Source organism: Prorops nasuta, unplaced genomic scaffold, assembly GCF_024137725.1.
Source record: "Prorops nasuta isolate Cenicafe-Biocafe unplaced genomic scaffold, Cenicafe_Pnas_1.2 PNAS00006, whole genome shotgun sequence".
Classification (NCBI taxonomy): domain Eukaryota; kingdom Metazoa; phylum Arthropoda; class Insecta; order Hymenoptera; family Bethylidae; genus Prorops; species Prorops nasuta.
In genome coordinates this window covers 10,085,899-10,102,739 of record NW_027116803.1, presented here as the reverse complement: position 1 = coordinate 10,102,739, position 16,841 = coordinate 10,085,899, and the positions used below count along the sequence as shown (strand labels likewise).

Genomic DNA, 16,841 nt, shown 5'->3' with positions numbered 1-16,841 from the left:
CCTAGTGGCCAAGCGCGCAAGTAGTGTCGCTTCGCGGCCGCGACGCGCCAGGGCCAGAAGACGCGCAAGCGCGCCGCGGAGAGAGAGACAGATAGAGCGACTAGACGCTGTCGGTCTAGCCGTCTATTGTGAGCGCAATAGAGATGGGAGATATAACAGAGAAATGCGGAATCTACTTCGCAACATTTTCTGCTCCTCCCAATCTCGAACAAACTCCCCCCGTTGACGCGATGGCATCAAAACAAGGAAGAAAGAGTGTAATCCGTTTAAAACAATTTTATTTACAAAAAAAAACAAAAAAAAATAAAAGATATAAAAACAGATAAGGACGAGACGACTATTTTTTCAGCTTCATATGGAGCTTCGCTGAATGAAGCTCCAAGGCCGGCGACCACCGCAGGGTTATTTTGCCCTGCGGGGCCCAGGCCTTCCATCGGCGCAACTTCAGGGCCGTATAGAGGGGCACCTCTATCTCCTGCCCGAATGCCCGGACTCGGATTTTTTGAGCATTGCGCTCGAGCTCCCTGGCGCTGGGATCGTCGAGGACTTTCCCAGACCAGTTCGCCGAGGCAATGCTCTTCTTTGAGGCGATGACGGGCCTCTGCCGTCTCGTCCGCGGTCTTGTTGCGGGGGTTGGAGGTGGTGGCGGTGCCGGCTCCTCATTTGGCCCCGCCGGGAGGACATGGCTGAACAGCCGCCGAAATTCACTTTCCTCCCGGGGGGCATGTAATTCTAGGACGTCGTCCCCCTCGTCCTCATATCCTACTCCCAGTAGGTGGGCCCATGGATAATCCGCCATGCTAAAATATCGCTGCACCAAAAAAGGCAAATGATGAGTACGAAGACTCAGTAAGTATTGTTGGAGTTTTGGAAGAAAAGACATGGCGGAATCATAGGTGTTCCGAAGGTTTGGAACAGGAAACAGGACGACCTGAAGAGTCCCAGGACGCCCGAGAGGGGAGGTGGTAACCTGAAGAGTCCCAGGAAACCCAGAAGGAGAAAGTTAAGCGACCTGAAGAGTCCCAGGAAGCTTGAAAAGGAAAGATGACAACCTGAAGAGTCCCAGGATGCCGGAAAGCAGGGTAAAGATAGACCCTGATACGACCCAAAACGAGGGTTAAGAAGGGAGTTTACAGAGTTGCGAGAGACTCCGTTGAATCTCTTTTCTCGCGGTTTTAACTATCGCTACGCGAGCTACCCCGTCTACTCCAGGAACTAGTTTGAGAATCCGCCCCAAGGTCCACATGCGCGGGGGGTTGTTAGGTACTTTAACAAGAACTAGATCTCCTTCACCAAATTCCGAGTTAGAATTTTGCCATTTCGGCCTATGCTGCAGAGTATGTAAGTATTCGGAAGACCATTTCTTCCAAAATGTCTCGGTGATTCGATTCACGGTTTGCCAACGGTTTAATGATGATTCGCGTAAATCCAAGGTGGAAAGTTCAGGGGGGGAATTTAACGCCCGTCCTGACAAGAAATGCCCCGGAGTGAGTACGTCCAAAGACTCTGGATCATCATGTAACCGCGATATAGGTCGTGAATTTAGGCAGGCCTCAATCTTAGTCAGTAGTGTGGTCATTTCCTCGAAATTAGGCACGAAAACTCCAAGGGAGCGCTTCAGGTGGTGTTTCATACTTTTTACAGCACTTTCCCAAAGACCGCCCCAGTGGGGAGTAGCGACCGGAATGAATTTCCACTCGATTTCACGGCTAGACTCGGTGGGTTGAGCGCGGGCGGCTTCTAAGGCACATCGGTAGGCGCGTTTTAGTTCCGCGTCCGCTCCTTGAAAATTAAGGCCGTTGTCTGAGTACATAACGGCGGGTTTTCCACGACGAGAAATGAATCGAGATAGCGCAGCGAGGAAGGCCTCGGTATCCAATCGAGAAACGAGTTCCAAGTGAACAGCACGGGTGGATAGACATACGAACACTGCCACGTAACATTTCATGGATTTTGCTTTACGACCGTGATGCAATTTAACTAAGAAAGGCCCAGCATAGTCTACTCCGGTGTGTTCAAAAGTGAAGCTTCGCGAAACCCTAGCGGCAGGGAGTGATCCCATAAGCTGGTTACCGAGTTTAGCGCGTTCGCGAACACACGTGATGCATTTGTGAACGCATGATTTTACTAGATTTCGCGCATTCACGACCCAAAACTTTTGTCGCAACGTGGACAAAGTTAGTTGGAGTCCCCCGTGAAGTGTATCTAGGTGCGTTTGCCTAATGAGTATGGCCGTTAAGTGGCAATCCGGAAGAATAATGGGGTGTTTCATGTGTTCAGAAATTTCGGCATTCCGAAGCCGCCCCCCTATTCTTAAAATTCCTTGTGAATCAATGACCGGATGTAAGGAAAGAAGCTTTGACCGCGACGGTAAACGTAACCCATGATTCAAGGCTGAGATTTCGCTCGCGAAATGTGTTCGTTGAACAACCTTTATCAAGGCTTCAATCGAACTGCGAATTTCCGATGCAGACAGGAGGAAGTCCTCCCATTGGCCGGTTTTCCTGGTCCGCTGGACAAATCGAAGAACATAAGCCATAACTCGGACCAGTTTAGACCAAGACGAAAACTGATCAAAAAACCAACACTCAGTTGTGTCGAATTGAGCGGTTAACGCTACCTTCCGACTTTCTTCCGCGGTTTCAAAAACCTGAACGGGATTTGCGGTGTGCTCACGGAGAAAAGCAGGCCCATGCCACCAAAGTGAGTCCTCTGATAACTGTTGAGCACTGGTTCCTCTTGAGCACAAGTCTGCAGGATTCAACTTAGTGGGTACATAATGCCAGCTGGCTTCCGATAAATGCGTTTGGATATATGAAACGCGATTAGCCACAAACGTCTTCCAATGCACAGGTTGCTTTGCTATCCAGGCTAAAGCGACTTGCGAATCCGAATAGCAACGAATCGCATCACAACTCCCGACCAAGCTTCCCTTGACGTGAACCAATAACTTGACTAGCAGGGCAGCTGCGACCAACTCCAGACGAGGGATTGAAGTGGTCTTGATCGGAGCGACCTTTGTTTTGGACATCACTAAATGTACCGAGAGGTTACCGTCCTCATCAGTGAGGCGTTCATAAACGACTGCGCCGTACGCAAGTTCTGAGGCGTCACAAAATCCAATTAATTCGCGTTTTCCAGTAGTAAGTGATTGTCCGGTCCACCGTGGAATCCGTAAAGTCTGTAAGTCTTGGAGATGCTCATAGCACTTGAGCCATTTTGACTGAATAGGCTCAGGAATTTCTTCGTCCCAAGAGAGTTTAAGCAACCAGGTGGATTGCATTAACTGCTTTAGAGTGATGACTATTGGAGAAATCCATCCCAATGAATCGAAGATCTTAGCATTCTCTGATAAGAGGATGCGTTTGGTTAGTACACCAATGTGTGAAGGAGAAACACGGAAGCGGAAGCTATCATCCCCGTGATCCCAATATATGCCCAAGACTTTACTTGATCCAGCAGGATCCTCAAAGAAAGAATGCAGCTCGGTAGGTTCAAGCGGGGAAGACCCCGGTTGATTGAATGCCCATTTGCTTAAGGAGAAGCCCCCTTTTGCCAGTAGAGCGATGAGTTGTTCCCTGACCGAACTAAGTTGCTGTAAGTCATGGGCCCCAAAAAGTATATCGTCTACATAAGTAGAATTTAAAAGCACATCCTGCGCGAGAGGGAAGTTAGCTCCGTCCGTGTAAGCTAATTCGCGCAAAACTCGCGAGGATAGGAACGGTGCCGGTCCAGTACCGTAGGTCACCGTGTTGAGTTCGAAGGCCTGAAGCTCACCGGAATCAGACTTCCATAGAATGTTCTGATACTTGCGGTCCTCAAAACGCACAAGAATCTGTCGGAACATTTTAACAATGTCAGTGACGCCTACATAACGAAAGGAACGCCAATTCATCAGGATCCGCGTGATGTCCTGTTGGAGTTTGGGTCCAATGAATAGCGTATCATTAAGCGAGACGCCAGTAGAGGTTTTAGAAGATGCGTTGAATACAACGCGAATCTTTGTCTTCTGGTTCTCGGTCTTAAAAACGGCATGATGAGGCAGAAAGACGCGAAAATCAGAGTTCAAAGGAACAGGAGACATATGTCCTAACACTTGATACTCCTGTAAGAAGTGAGAATAACTTTCAGCTTGTTCTGGAGAGGTTTCCAATCGCCGAAGTATTCGTTTTAAGGTTTTCTCTGCTACCCGAGAGGAAGAACCTAAGCTGTGCTTCTCGATGTCAGATCGAAAAGGTAAAGCAACGACAAAACGACCTGAAGAGGTGCGTGATACCGTATTCACAAAATGTTGTTCACAGAGGGAGTCCTCTGTGGACATGGGTTTGACTTCCGGAACTTCTTCCAGTTCCCAGAAGTCGCGAAGAGTTTTTTCTACCTCAAAGCAATGATGCACCGTGACACAATGAGAGCGACCAGCCTTGGGTACGACCCCCGAAACGATCCACCCGAAAATAGTCCGCTGAGCAAGCAACGTATGATCAGGAGAATGCATGTACGGGCCTTCCATCAATGCTGCAAGATAGTCTGCACCAATGAGCACATCAATTGGAGCCCTGGTTGAAGCGAAGTTATCAGCCAGATCAATTTCGCTAAGTGCTGGAAAGGACGACGGAGAATAAGTCGGAGGCATATACTGAGTAATCCTGGGTAAGATCAATGCAGTTACGTCCAACGAGACACCGTGTCGTGATAGAGAATGAAGCGTAATCTGTACCTCTGCTCGAACGTTTTGAGCCGAATTCAGAGAGACGCCATGAATGGTCGCGTTGACACGTTTTCGTGATACCCGTAGCTGCTGAGCTAGATTTTCCGAAATAAAGGAAGTTTCAGAGCCTGTGTCAACTAAACCGCGGACTATAATACGAGAACCGTCATGAGCGTCGATTCTGGCAGAGAAAGTGGCCAAAAGCACTGATCGGGTGTCGGAAACACTAAGATGTGTTGTAGTATTCGAGCTAGAGGGTTCTGGCTCGGAAAAGGAGTTGACCGCGGGGGTAGACCCCCGTGCCTTGCTCCCCCCGGTGCCAGATTTGTCAAAATGTAATAAAGTATGATGCATTTTACTACATTTCCTGCATCGTGACGAAGAGGAGCAATTGGAGCAACTATGCCCGGGCCTCAGACAGTTGATGCAAAGATTCTGTGAAAATGCGAACTTTGAACGTGCCTGAGGGGTCAATGCAAGGTAGTCCTTGCACTGATACAAGAAATGGTTACTACCACAGTGAGCGCAACCGGTACTATTCACGCTAGTAGCGTGTGACTTCAAGGATCTCCCCGATTCCTTTTTGGAAGTTCTAGGTTTGTTACCTAATGATTGCAAAGAGTTAATGTGACGCGTTAGAAACTCCGAAAATTGAAGAAAGGTGGGATAATCCTTGCTGCTTCCCAGATACATCTCCCAGGCCAAGCGGAGGGTGTCATCCAGTTTGTTCTTCAGAGAATGAACAATGATGGGATCCCAATGATCGACGCCGTAACCCATGGTTTTGAGGGCGTTGAGCGCAACCGTGACCGAGTCCCTAACTTCCTTGAGAACTTTAAAATTGTCACCCCGAAGCGTGGGTACTTGCGATATCTGGTCCAAGAACGTATCCGTGATCATTCGTCTGTCAGTATACCTAGCTACTAGAGTGTCCCATGCTATCTCATAGTTCTCGGAGGTGATCGCTAAAGATTTAATAACCGTAGCCGCTTCACCTTGCAAGCAAGATTTTAGGTAGTGGAACTTGTCTCGTCCGGAGACATATGCCTTTTCATGAACAATGGAACTGAATGTTTCATAAAAGTTGTTCCATTCTATATAATCCCCGGAAAACTTCGGCAAATCGATAATTGGAAGCCTAATGTGGTTTATTTCGCCTGAAGGCGCCGTGGGACCTGATGCTGGCATCACCTGATTGGAGCGAAGTTCATCTAAATGTCCTAGGATGTATTCTTCCGCGTCACTATGGGCATCAAGGGCCGCTTCATACCAACTTTCGGTTACGTAATCCATTTTAGCTAATTCAGCCGGTTTAGTATGAGTAGTGATCTTAACGTGAGTTTTATGCAACACCTTAAGCCACTTCTCGACGGCCGCAAGCCTATCCTCCAAGAAAGGGAGGGTGAAGTTGCGTACTCCACGTTTCTTAATGTTAACGACCAACCGAACGAATTCATCCCGAATCATGGGCACGTAATTGATCGCTTCTAGTAATTCCCCTGAGCTAGGCGTAGTCATCTTGAATCTCTATTCCAGAACAAACCACAATCTTAACCCAGTCAGAATCTCCAACTTAAAAACACTGATGCACTTCGAACGTTTTTTGCCGGAAATCCGGCTCGAAGGACCATAAATTTGTGCGAAACAGTGCCTCAAGTTGGCTCCGAACCTGTGGTCAGAAAGGAAGGCCTTATTCTAAAATAAAGTATTCAAAGCCAGGTTATGTGGTAAAGGAGTTTTTATTTAATAAATAAAATATATATACAAAAATTTACACTAATTTTACAAAAGAACCGCTAAGTTAAAATAATCGACTTCCTAGGGAATTTGTCGTCGTCAAATTCTAGGGAATTTCGGTAAACGAAGTTTCCCAAGAACCCCAGAGACTAGAATTCCCCAGAAAGGAGCGCGGACTTATAAGCTCCCGGACTGGACAATTTCCCTAGGGTATTCCCTAGTAAAATCCCCAGCCCCGGGAGGAAGCGAAGTTGGAGAAGTGGTTTTAGGGAAGGGGAAGTCCCCTTGCCCTTCGGCCGCCTTCTCCAAGAGCTCTAGTGGCTCCGAGCCACCCCAACCCTTAGGGTGAATTCTACCCCTCCCACTACCCGACTCGTCGAGAGCCCTGGACTTGGGGGTCGGAACACTGGGTCCGAGGTAGTCCTCGGAGGCAGTGTGGAGGGGAAGGAGAGGGTTGAATTTCTCCCGGGCAGTCCCCGGAGAAATCTCCCTTAAGGAGGGAGGAATGTGCCGCAGAGGGGAAGTCCCCTCTTGGTAGGCAGTGGGTGGTGGGTGATACTTACCAAAGTATGCTCCCAATGAGTTCGCCGGTGGAGGCGCTCTTGATGGCCAAGTGGAGGCGCTGCCGTGGAGGCGTCAAAAGTGGGCCGTGGAGGCGAGAAAAGCTGCTTCTGTTGCTGCTGATTAGGCAGGCTGTCGAGCAAGGCTGAGGTGCGATGGGTCCTTATCAAGGACCCATCTATATAATTACGCGACACTAATCTTGCCAGCGAGAGAGCTGCCGCGGGCGCTGGCCACCTAGTGGCCAAGCGCGCAAGTAGTGTCGCTTCGCGGCCGCGACGCGCCAGGGCCAGAAGACGCGCAAGCGCGCCGCGGAGAGAGAGACAGATAGAGCGACTAGACGCTGTCGGTCTAGCCGTCTATTGTGAGCGCAATAGAGATGGGAGATATAACAGAGAAATGCGGAATCTACTTCGCAACATTTTCTGCTCCTCCCAATCTCGAACAGGGCCCCTTCTTCGGATTATCGAGTGGTCCCGACGTGGGATTTGTGGAGTTAGGAGATCGTGGTCGGAGTGGTCGCTGCCGTGTTCCCTCAAGTTCTTTCCCCGTATACCCCTGCTCACCCCTTTTCTCCCTTTCTGTTCGTCCGCCCCCGAATAATTCCCTCCCCGCATACCCCGAGTGAGAACCCGAAAAACCATTGTATACGCGTATAAAAAGTGTGCGTGAGCATCGCGGGAGGCCCCCTCCTTGAGAGTTCGTGGAATAAAGTGGTTTCCACAGACAATAATTGAGTTTTTCGGATTATTTGTGACCCCGGTTACAAATTGGCGCCCAACGTGGGGCCCCGCCGCGAGTGGAGTGTTCAATTGCCCGCGAGTGTACGGGTTTTTTCGGTTTCTCGCTCTTTAGTGGTTTTCCTTTCCCTCTCCCCCCCCCCCCCCCCCAGGGCGACCGTTGCTTCGACCTCGAGCTCCCGCGCTCCGTCGTGCCGCGGGTGACCGGACGAGTGCTCTATTCTTGGATTTGTTTGTTTTGAGAAGTGACTTAGTGAATTTGAAAACTTGGAATTCGAAAGCTGTCGCCGTGCCCCTGCCCTGCCGTACCGACCCGCCGCTGCCGCCATCTCTCGCCTCTGCCGCTCACCGCTACCACCGCCAGACCCGACGCCCCCCCCCCCCGGACTTGGACAGCTGGGAGTACCTGGTCGGCGAAATAAGGTAGGTGATGAGCTTCAGTATTCCCTCTCCTTCCGATTCCCTCTTAAATAATTATCGCGACGTGGTCCGTGTCCTCCCTTTACAGGTCGTGCTTTTAATTTTACGTTCTTACGGGCTCGAGCTAACCGGTTCCCCCCCTGTTCTTCGCGATCGACTTTTCAGGTTTCGTCGGCGGTATTTTTTCGGTGACATGTCCATCCCCTGGGAGATGGACATGGACGTAAGGGCCGCGGGGAATCAAACCGAGTCCTTCGATAGTGAAATTAGCGGGGATTCTTATTATTGGGATTCGATGCTCGCGCCGGACCGCCTTAGTTTACCCCCTTCGACTTTGACGTTTTCAGCTGATTATGACCTACCCCCGAGTGACCAGATACTGGACCCTGCTGCTACCCCTGTTACCCCTGCTAACCCTGCTACCCCCGTCACCCCCGAACCGAACCAACCCCCACTCCCCCCCGCTTCTACGGTACCCCCCGAGTCGACCCAACCCCGCGAACCCCAATTAATAGATTTGTCCTTGGAAGAAATTCCGCCCACCCCTCACCGCTCTACCCGCCAACCCCGTCGGCCCGTGGTTAGTTTCTCCTCTCCGGTCGCGACGACCATTGCCGAAAATTCTTCGGGTTTTCAGGATTCGGCAGGGACTGCGCCGCCACATCGGTCGAACCCCTTCCACCCCCTTTCGTTTACAGGTACTTCCGCGCCCCGATATGAAAATGTACCCTTAGCCTCCGCCGATGACCACCCTCCTCCCCTACCGCCCAAGCCGCCCCGTTTACAGGTTTCTCGCAACCAGGATCGTGTGCCAGCCCCCCGCAGACTGCCCACAACCCTGTCAACGCATCCACCCTCTACATCCTACCGCTCTACCCCTCAACCCCCCCCTCCTTCCACCCCCCTCCCCCGCGATCCTCAGTTTCTTTGGAATTCAGCCTCGATTTTGCATAGTACTTACACTATGGCCCCGTCCCGTCCGACCACCCCTCACCCACCTCACCACTCTAGATTGCCCGGACCGAAACAGCATGAAGCGGCGCCGCCAAGGGCACGCCAAGCTTCATACCCAGTAGGTTTCAACGCAGAGCCTAGAGCCCCTCGTCTCCCCCCACCTCTTTCTACCCCTGCCCGACCCAACCAACCCCTATCAAACACTACCCTTCGAAACCTGGACCCTTTCCAATCGGAAGTCTCCCTATTTTCCGAAACCCTCACCCCGGAGATGCGTGCGTGGGACAGTCTAACCAAGTATATGCCCATTTTTACGGGACAGTTCGACGAGGATTCACGGGAATTCTTAGCCGAACTGAACGAATTGATTAGAGGAAGAAGATTGACGGAAGATGCCGTCCTTCGTGCCCTTCCCGCTGCCCTTGCCGGTACCGCCCTGAGCTGGTACCGACTCGAAAGCCCCTCATGGACTCGATACCGCGATTTTCTCGACGCGTTTTCCAGGACCTTTGCCATTTCTCACCCCGCCCACGCGATTCGACGAGAAGCAGAAGCTAGGACGCAAGGCCCTCAGGAACGACCCCTGGAATTCGTGATAAAGATACGGAAGATCTTGGAAAGAATGGACCCCCCGATGGATTTGGAACACCAATTAGACATGACCTACCACAACCTGCTGCCCGTTTACCGCCAGAAGATCGCCCGGGAAGGACTAAGGAGTTTTCAAGACCTGCTGATCGAGTGTCATCGAGTGGATACACGACGACTGGCAGACCGCTCCAAACATCCTGCCCCTCCCCACCCGTCCGTCTCCCTTTTCCCTTCCGAAGCATATAACTATGTCACCAACCCCCGCAATCCCGCTGCTCCAGTCCAAGCCGAACTAACCATAGTTCAAGGACATGAACCCAAAATCACTTTTCCTCCCAGCCCTCCCCCTACCCGTCACCCCTCCCTGCCGATTGCCCCTACTGCTAAACCCTCCAAAACCAAACCTGAAAGAACCGTAAAGTCCCTGAGTAAAATAACCCCTCCCCCGCTCCCGACCGCCCCGCTAGACCCAAATCTACCCCTCCCTGGAAGTCCCGCCACCGGAGACCCGGACATGGAGAAAGCCCGCCCCCCTCAAGACACATGTTGGAACTGCCACCAGCCGGGACATCGGTTCCTGATGTGCCCACACCCTCGTGGGAAATTTTGTTATAGCTGTGGACAGATGGGCACGTACACGAAGATCTGCCCCAACTGCAAAACGCGCAAGCTTCAGGGAAACGAACAGAAGGGAAATCGCTAGGACTCGGCGATGTAACCATCCCCTCCAAGAGTCCCCGAAACGCGGTCGATTCCCTCCCCGAACTCTCCCCCGCGACCCCCTTAGAACAGGATCCCCGATATTTTTTAACGCTCCGGATTGGCCAACACACTTTCCCGGCTCTCTTGGACAGTGGAGCGGCCCGTTCTTACTTTGGACGTCGACTAGGCGAAATTTTGAAGAACCATCTACGACCAATCACCGCCTACATCCAAGTGGCTAACGGAGCCGTGGAACCGGCCCAGGGAGAAGCCCGAGTCCGCTTCCAGCTGGACGACCAGGACGAGATTCTCGTAATTCGAGTGTGCAAGGCCTTGGGATATGACTGCATCCTGGGAGTGGATTTCCTAGAAGCTTTGCAAATCACCATGGACTTCGCCGAGCTGACTTGGAGAACCCCGAATTCCCCTCTCCGACCCCTCCGTCCCTCTGGTCCCACCGAACCCCTAGTGAACCTCACCCTCGCCAGCCTAGCCCTGATAGACCCTACCCCGTCCGAAAAAGAGACCTTGCAATCCCTGTGCCGAACCTTCATGCCCACCCCCGACCAAGCCCTCCCCCCTACTCCCCTTACATCCCACCGAATTGACGTCCAAGGCCATCCTCCCATCAAACAACGTCCCCGTCGTCTCTCCCCCGCTATGCTCAAAGTCGCTCACTCGGAAATCCAGGACATGCTGGCCGCTGGAATAATAGAACCGTCCAGTAGCGCATGGAGTAGCTGTCCCGTGATTATTAAGAAGAACAATGGAAAATTCCGCTTCTGCATCGATTACCGAGACGTAAACCGAGTGACGAAAAAGGACGCTTACCCCCTCCCCAATATAGATGCCATTTTAGATGGACTACGCACTGCCCGGTATATCACCAAATTCGACCTGAGCCAGGCCTACTTTCAAGTCCCCGTTGACCCCGATTCCCGCGAAATTACCGCTTTTACCGTCCCCGGAGCTGGCCTATTCCAATTCACCCGCATGCCCTTCGGTCTCACCAACGCCCCCGCCACTTTTCAACGCCTGATGGACCGATTAATACGCCCGGAATGGTCTACCCACGTTTTTGCGTATTTAGACGACATCATCGTCGTAAATGAGAATTTTGAAGACCACGCAAAATACGTGGAAGCCGTGTTGAAGGCATTGAAGGCCGCGAATCTCACAGTAAACCCAGAGAAGAGCGAATTGTGCTGCCAGCAGGTACGCTACCTGGGATATATAATCGACAAAGACGGCTTGAGAGTGGACCCGGAAAAGACTGCCCCGATTCTTAAGTACCCTGCCCCGAGAACGGTCAAAGAATTACAACGCTTCCTAGGAATGGTGGGCTGGTACGCCCGATTTATCGACAAATTCTCCGAATTCAAGGTCCCCCTGACCCAATTATTGAAGAAGGATGCCCCTTGGCAGTGGGAGAATGACCAACAGACTGCCTTTGAGTCCCTGAAGTCCGCCCTGTCCTCCACCCCCGTTCTCCTTCGCCCCGACTTTTCCCAACCCTTCATCCTCCAGACCGATGCCAGCAACTCTGCGATCGGTGCGGTTCTAACCCAAGTAAGCCAGGGAGCGGAGCTTCCGGTGGTGTTCGCGAGCCGAGTGCTAACCCCCGCAGAAAGGAACTATTCGACCACGGAAAAAGAGTGTTTGGCGGTCTTGTGGGCCGTAAAAAAGTTCCGTCCATACATCGAGGGTACGGCTTTCCGCGTAATAACTGATCACAGTAGTCTGCGGTGGTTGCAGAGGCTGCGCGATCCCACCGGAAGGCTCGCCCGCTGGGCGCTGGCTTTGCAATCCTTTGACATGACCATTGAACACTGCAAAGGCTCAGCTAACGTCGTCCCCGATGCCCTGTCCCGTATGTACCCCTCCCTGACCACTGCCCTTGCCACTATCGGATCCTCCCAAAACAATTGGTACCTCACCCGATTGACAAACGTCCGCGAAGCCCCTTGGAAATACCCCGATTGGCGAGTCCATGAAGATAAACTATATTATCATCGGCCTAACCCCCTAATCGAACCCGCCTTAGAAGACACGAATGCGTGGAAATTAGTTTTGCCCCCCGAAAGCCGCCCCCGAGCCCTCAGCGATGCACACGATCCTCCCCAGTCAGGCCACTTAGGAATAGAGAAGACCTATGCCCGCCTTGCGCAAAGTTTTTACTGGCCCGGAATATACCACTCAGTCGTGAAGTATATTCGGACCTGCCGCCCTTGCCAAACCCACAAACATTCCACCCAAGGCCCTCCGGGATTGATGCGGGAACGAGTAGTGGAGGAACCATGGACGTTGGTAGCTGCCGATATAATGGGGCCCCTTCCGCAGAGTAAGAATCAAAACAAATATCTGTTGGTCTTTCAGGACAATTTCACAAAGTACGTCGAATTGAAAGCTCTGCGGAAGGCGGACGGGAAATCCATTGCCTCGGCTCTCTCCTCTCTTATCGTTCATCGCTGGGGTTGTCCGACATTTTTCCTTACCGATAACGGCACGGAATTCGTGAACAAGGACATCAAGGCCCTAACGGAAGCGTACGGCATAACCCAGATAACCACCCCCCCCCCCTACCATGCCCAATCCAACCCCGTCGAGCGCGTTAACCGTACCCTTAAAACCATGCTCGCGATGTACGTTGACGGAGATCACAGGGAATGGGACAAAAAATTAGAAGCCCTCCAGTTCGCGTTAAACACGTCCACCCAGAGCTCCACCCAATTCTCCCCCGCTTTCCTCAATTTCGGCCGCCACCCCCTCCCGATTAAGACCCTAATGAAAGAGCCCTCCCCGACCACGTACGAGCCCCGAGACACGGTAACCTGGGCCGACAGAGTGCGTAATTTAGGACACTTGCGGGACTTGGTCAAGAAAAACCTCGGTGAGGCCACTCTACGCCAAGCTGCCCGATACAACGAAGGACGACGGGACGTCACATTCCAGGTGGGCGACCAAGTATTGCGGAAGTACTATGTACTCTCGTCCGGCACCCAGGGTTTCACCTCCAAACTCGCCCCTAAATTTATCGGTCCCTATACCGTGGAGACAGTCCTATCCCCCGCCGTGTACCAACTTAAGGGTGAAGATGGTACTCTAGTACCGCGAGTCCATGTCAAGGATTTGAAGCCTTACCACGCAGCTTCCCCCGACTCACCCCCCCCCCCCCCCCCGACCGAATCGCCCACCTCCGTCTCTCCCCCAGTACCAACCACCGGACCGAAGATTCAGCGCAGGAAAAGAACGAGACCGGCAGGACTGCGCTCCAGTAGGGAGCCCTCGCCGGTGCCCGAGCCGCCTCAACGTCCTCCCCCCATACCGCCGCGAAGTCCCCCGCCTATACCGCCCCGATCTTCTCCCCCGCTACCTCCTATTCCTCCCCGATCACCGATTCATTTACGACCCCGAGTCCCTTCCCAGCCATCCTTAAGAAACCCCCGACTCCGACTCACCCAGGCTGGTCCGAAACGTCGATGATCATCCAACTGGCAGCAGCAATTATTCTCTTCTAGTATTGTCGCTCGTACCACTAGAACTACCGTAACCGCCCCGCCGCCCGGTAAAAACCCCGATGAACCCGTACTGAACGCACCCCTGATCGCCCTGCCACGATGCCCCCAGCCACGAACGACCTGCCCCGTCTATCACCCCCCCCCCCCCCCCGGAGGAAACTAATACTAATTTGTCTTTTGCCCCGTTTCAGGATGTTACCGCACCAACGAGCTGGACCCAGGAGGATGCTGGGCCGGGAGGGTCGCGCTCCGCCCGGGAGCCCACCCAAGTCCCCGACCGCATCGCCCCCGACCCCCTTTAGCCCCTACGCCCCCTTCGAGCCCACCCCCGATATTTTCAGCCCCCCCGCGGACTCCGGTGTCGAGGCCGGCGGTCTCCAGCCCCTCCCGCCGATCACGGAGGAGCTTCGCCGGAAGCTCCACCAGTCGATGCGGGAGGCGGCTAAGCCGCGGAGTTACCGGCGCCCCACCGCGGAGGAATGGAGGGAGGCCCGGACCGCAGTCCGGGAGATTGAAAAATCCCTGGGGGCGCTGGCCCCTCCGCGCCGACCCCGACATCTGGAATTGGGGGCCGCCGACCTCGTCGCTCCTGCCGCCCCGATTGCCCCCGTCGCCTCCCTGGATCCCCCTCCCCCTACACCCTCCACCAGTTTCCACCGTCCCTCCCGCCGTGCCCTGTTCCCCGAATTGCCCCCGTCACCCCGTCATATCCCATCCTCTCTTCCCCGTCATGCGGGCCCCCCGTCTTCCCGTCCGCCCATTCCCCCGTTCCGTCCCTCGACCCCCCTTTCTCCTCCCGTCCCCACGGGTTCTCTCCTCCGCCCGCCCGCTGCCTCCATGTCTCCCAGTCCCCTATTCCTTCCGTCTACCGCCCCCGTCCGTCCTCCCATGCCTCTCCGAGCCTCCCCTCGCCGCCTTGTCCCTGTCCCTTCCCTGATCCCTCCCCTCATGTCCCTTAACATCCCCGTTCCTTCCCCACTGTCCCAGCCAAGCCCTCCCCGTGGTCCCATGACTCCCCTCCTGTCCCTTCAAGCCGTCCCATCCTCCTCCACCACCTATCCTTCCCCCCGATCCCCTCCCGTCCATTCCCTTCCCGCTCCCGCTCCCCGTCCATCCCCGTCCTATAGCAGCGTGGTGGCTGGACGCACCCCTTCCCGCCGGCCACATCAGCCGGGGTGTTGGGCTTGCGGGGGAAGCGGGCATACCTTCCAAGAGTGCCCGCTCCCCAACCGCATCCTCTTCTGCCACCGGTGTGGCTGGGAGGGGGTGTCCACCCACACCTGCCCTCATTGTTGTCCCCGCTAGCCCCCCCACCTTAAGTGTTGTCTGTCCTATCTGTGTCTGTCCCCCTGCACTCCCCGTTATTCCCCACTGCCCCTAGTTGCCCCGATCGCCCCGTAACGTCCTCGCCCTCCCTGCCACGTCTACCCCGTCTGCCCCAAACCCAGGCCCTCCCCGCCGACCCCGCCAATCGGCCCAGATTACGCCACCGGCGTTAGAACCATGATCTTTAGTAAATTCCAGATGAGGATGAGGACAATAAGGCACTTATAGCGGGAGGTATCGTGTATGATCGGCCTCGAAGGCCGCCCGGGAAAAGAAGCATCGAGCCGCGGCTTAGTAATCTCCTCCGGAGGCTAGAATTCTCGTACCGTCCGTCGCAATAAATTCCGGAAATTAGCGCCTGTCCCATCCATATATAGACTCTAGTTCGCGAATGTCCACCCCCCCTTTTTCCCCTATTCGAGCTGTTGCGGCTTTGGACAAGCCAATTAATTAATAGGAGTGATATCCCGGTTGGGGCAACGCCCCCCGGTTCCATGCATGCCTCCCACTCCTCCATCCAGAAGCTCATCGCCGGCCACGCTGTCCAGGTAAGATCCAAACATTTAATTCTTTCTTCATTTTCTTGTTGTGAGTGAGCGTGCGGTGGTTGGAGTTGCGCGACCAGCGTCTGGGTTGCAGCAATCGGTTTTGTCTCTTTCGCGAACTAGCACTCGTCGGTTCCCGCGCCGCGCATGGATTCGCCCTCCCGTCCCCTAGGTCGTGGCCCCGGTATTCATTTTATTCTTTAGTATCACAGGATACTATCTTTAAGTATTGGATCGGTGGACGACCCCCCTGAGTCTCCCTTCTGTCAAATAGGACACTTAAAAAATTTATGTAATTGGCTACTCGGTCTCGGCAGCCTGGACCTAGCGCAGCGGCGCTAGAGTCCAAGAACAAGTAAAGGTGTAAGACGCCATAAAAATAAGATTGTTTAGAATCAGAGGCTACGGCCTCCAGAAAACCACCTTGTATATAGTAGTTCTAAGTATATTGCCCCCTGTACATTGTCCCCCTCCCGTTCGCACCCTATAGTAGGGGTTTTTATAGAAAATTAAGAAAATTGTCTAAGGGGATCCCTCTCGTCGATGCCTCACTAGAATAAGAATAGTTAAGTATAGCTTAGATAAGTGTCAAGCCGATTGCCCCCCCCCCCCCCCCGAGGTCCGAGCTAAGTGGGGAGGAGTTGTAACGTGGTAGAATACACGTTACAGAAATGCATAGGTTTTGTAGTTTCTCCTGTCCCCCTTAGCGCCTCCTGCGATCCCCCCGGTATGAACGTGTATGTGTGTGTGTAGCCTGATGAACCTTCCGTGGAGCGACGATGTAGTTTTCCGATGTAGGAATATTGTAAGTGTCGACCACGGAAGGAGAGTAGATGTTTTTAGGAAATGGTATGATTGGGAATTGGGCGAATGTTTGTAGGATTAGGTGTAAATAGGATGATAGAAATTAAGAATATTTTATTTCAGGCTAAGACTAGTATTCATAAGTCTCCTCTGCTCCAACATGAGCTTGAAAACTGTTGTTCTCCTATCCTCTACGCTCCCATGCCCAAACGCTTATGATTCCCTCTCACTCTAA

The 16,841-nt window shown here is 53.2% G+C and overlaps 1 protein-coding gene across 1 annotated transcript; it reads right to left on the bottom strand.

The window, feature by feature from the left end:
* Positions 1-14,783: 14,783 nt before the first annotated feature.
* LOC136774681 (alanine and glycine-rich protein-like) lies at positions 14,784-15,221 on the bottom strand. The gene has a single exon (XM_066729094.1). The coding sequence runs from the start codon at positions 15,219-15,221 to the stop codon at positions 14,784-14,786; it is 438 nt and encodes a 145-aa protein (XP_066585191.1).
* Between the last annotated feature and the right edge of the window lie 1,620 nt (positions 15,222-16,841).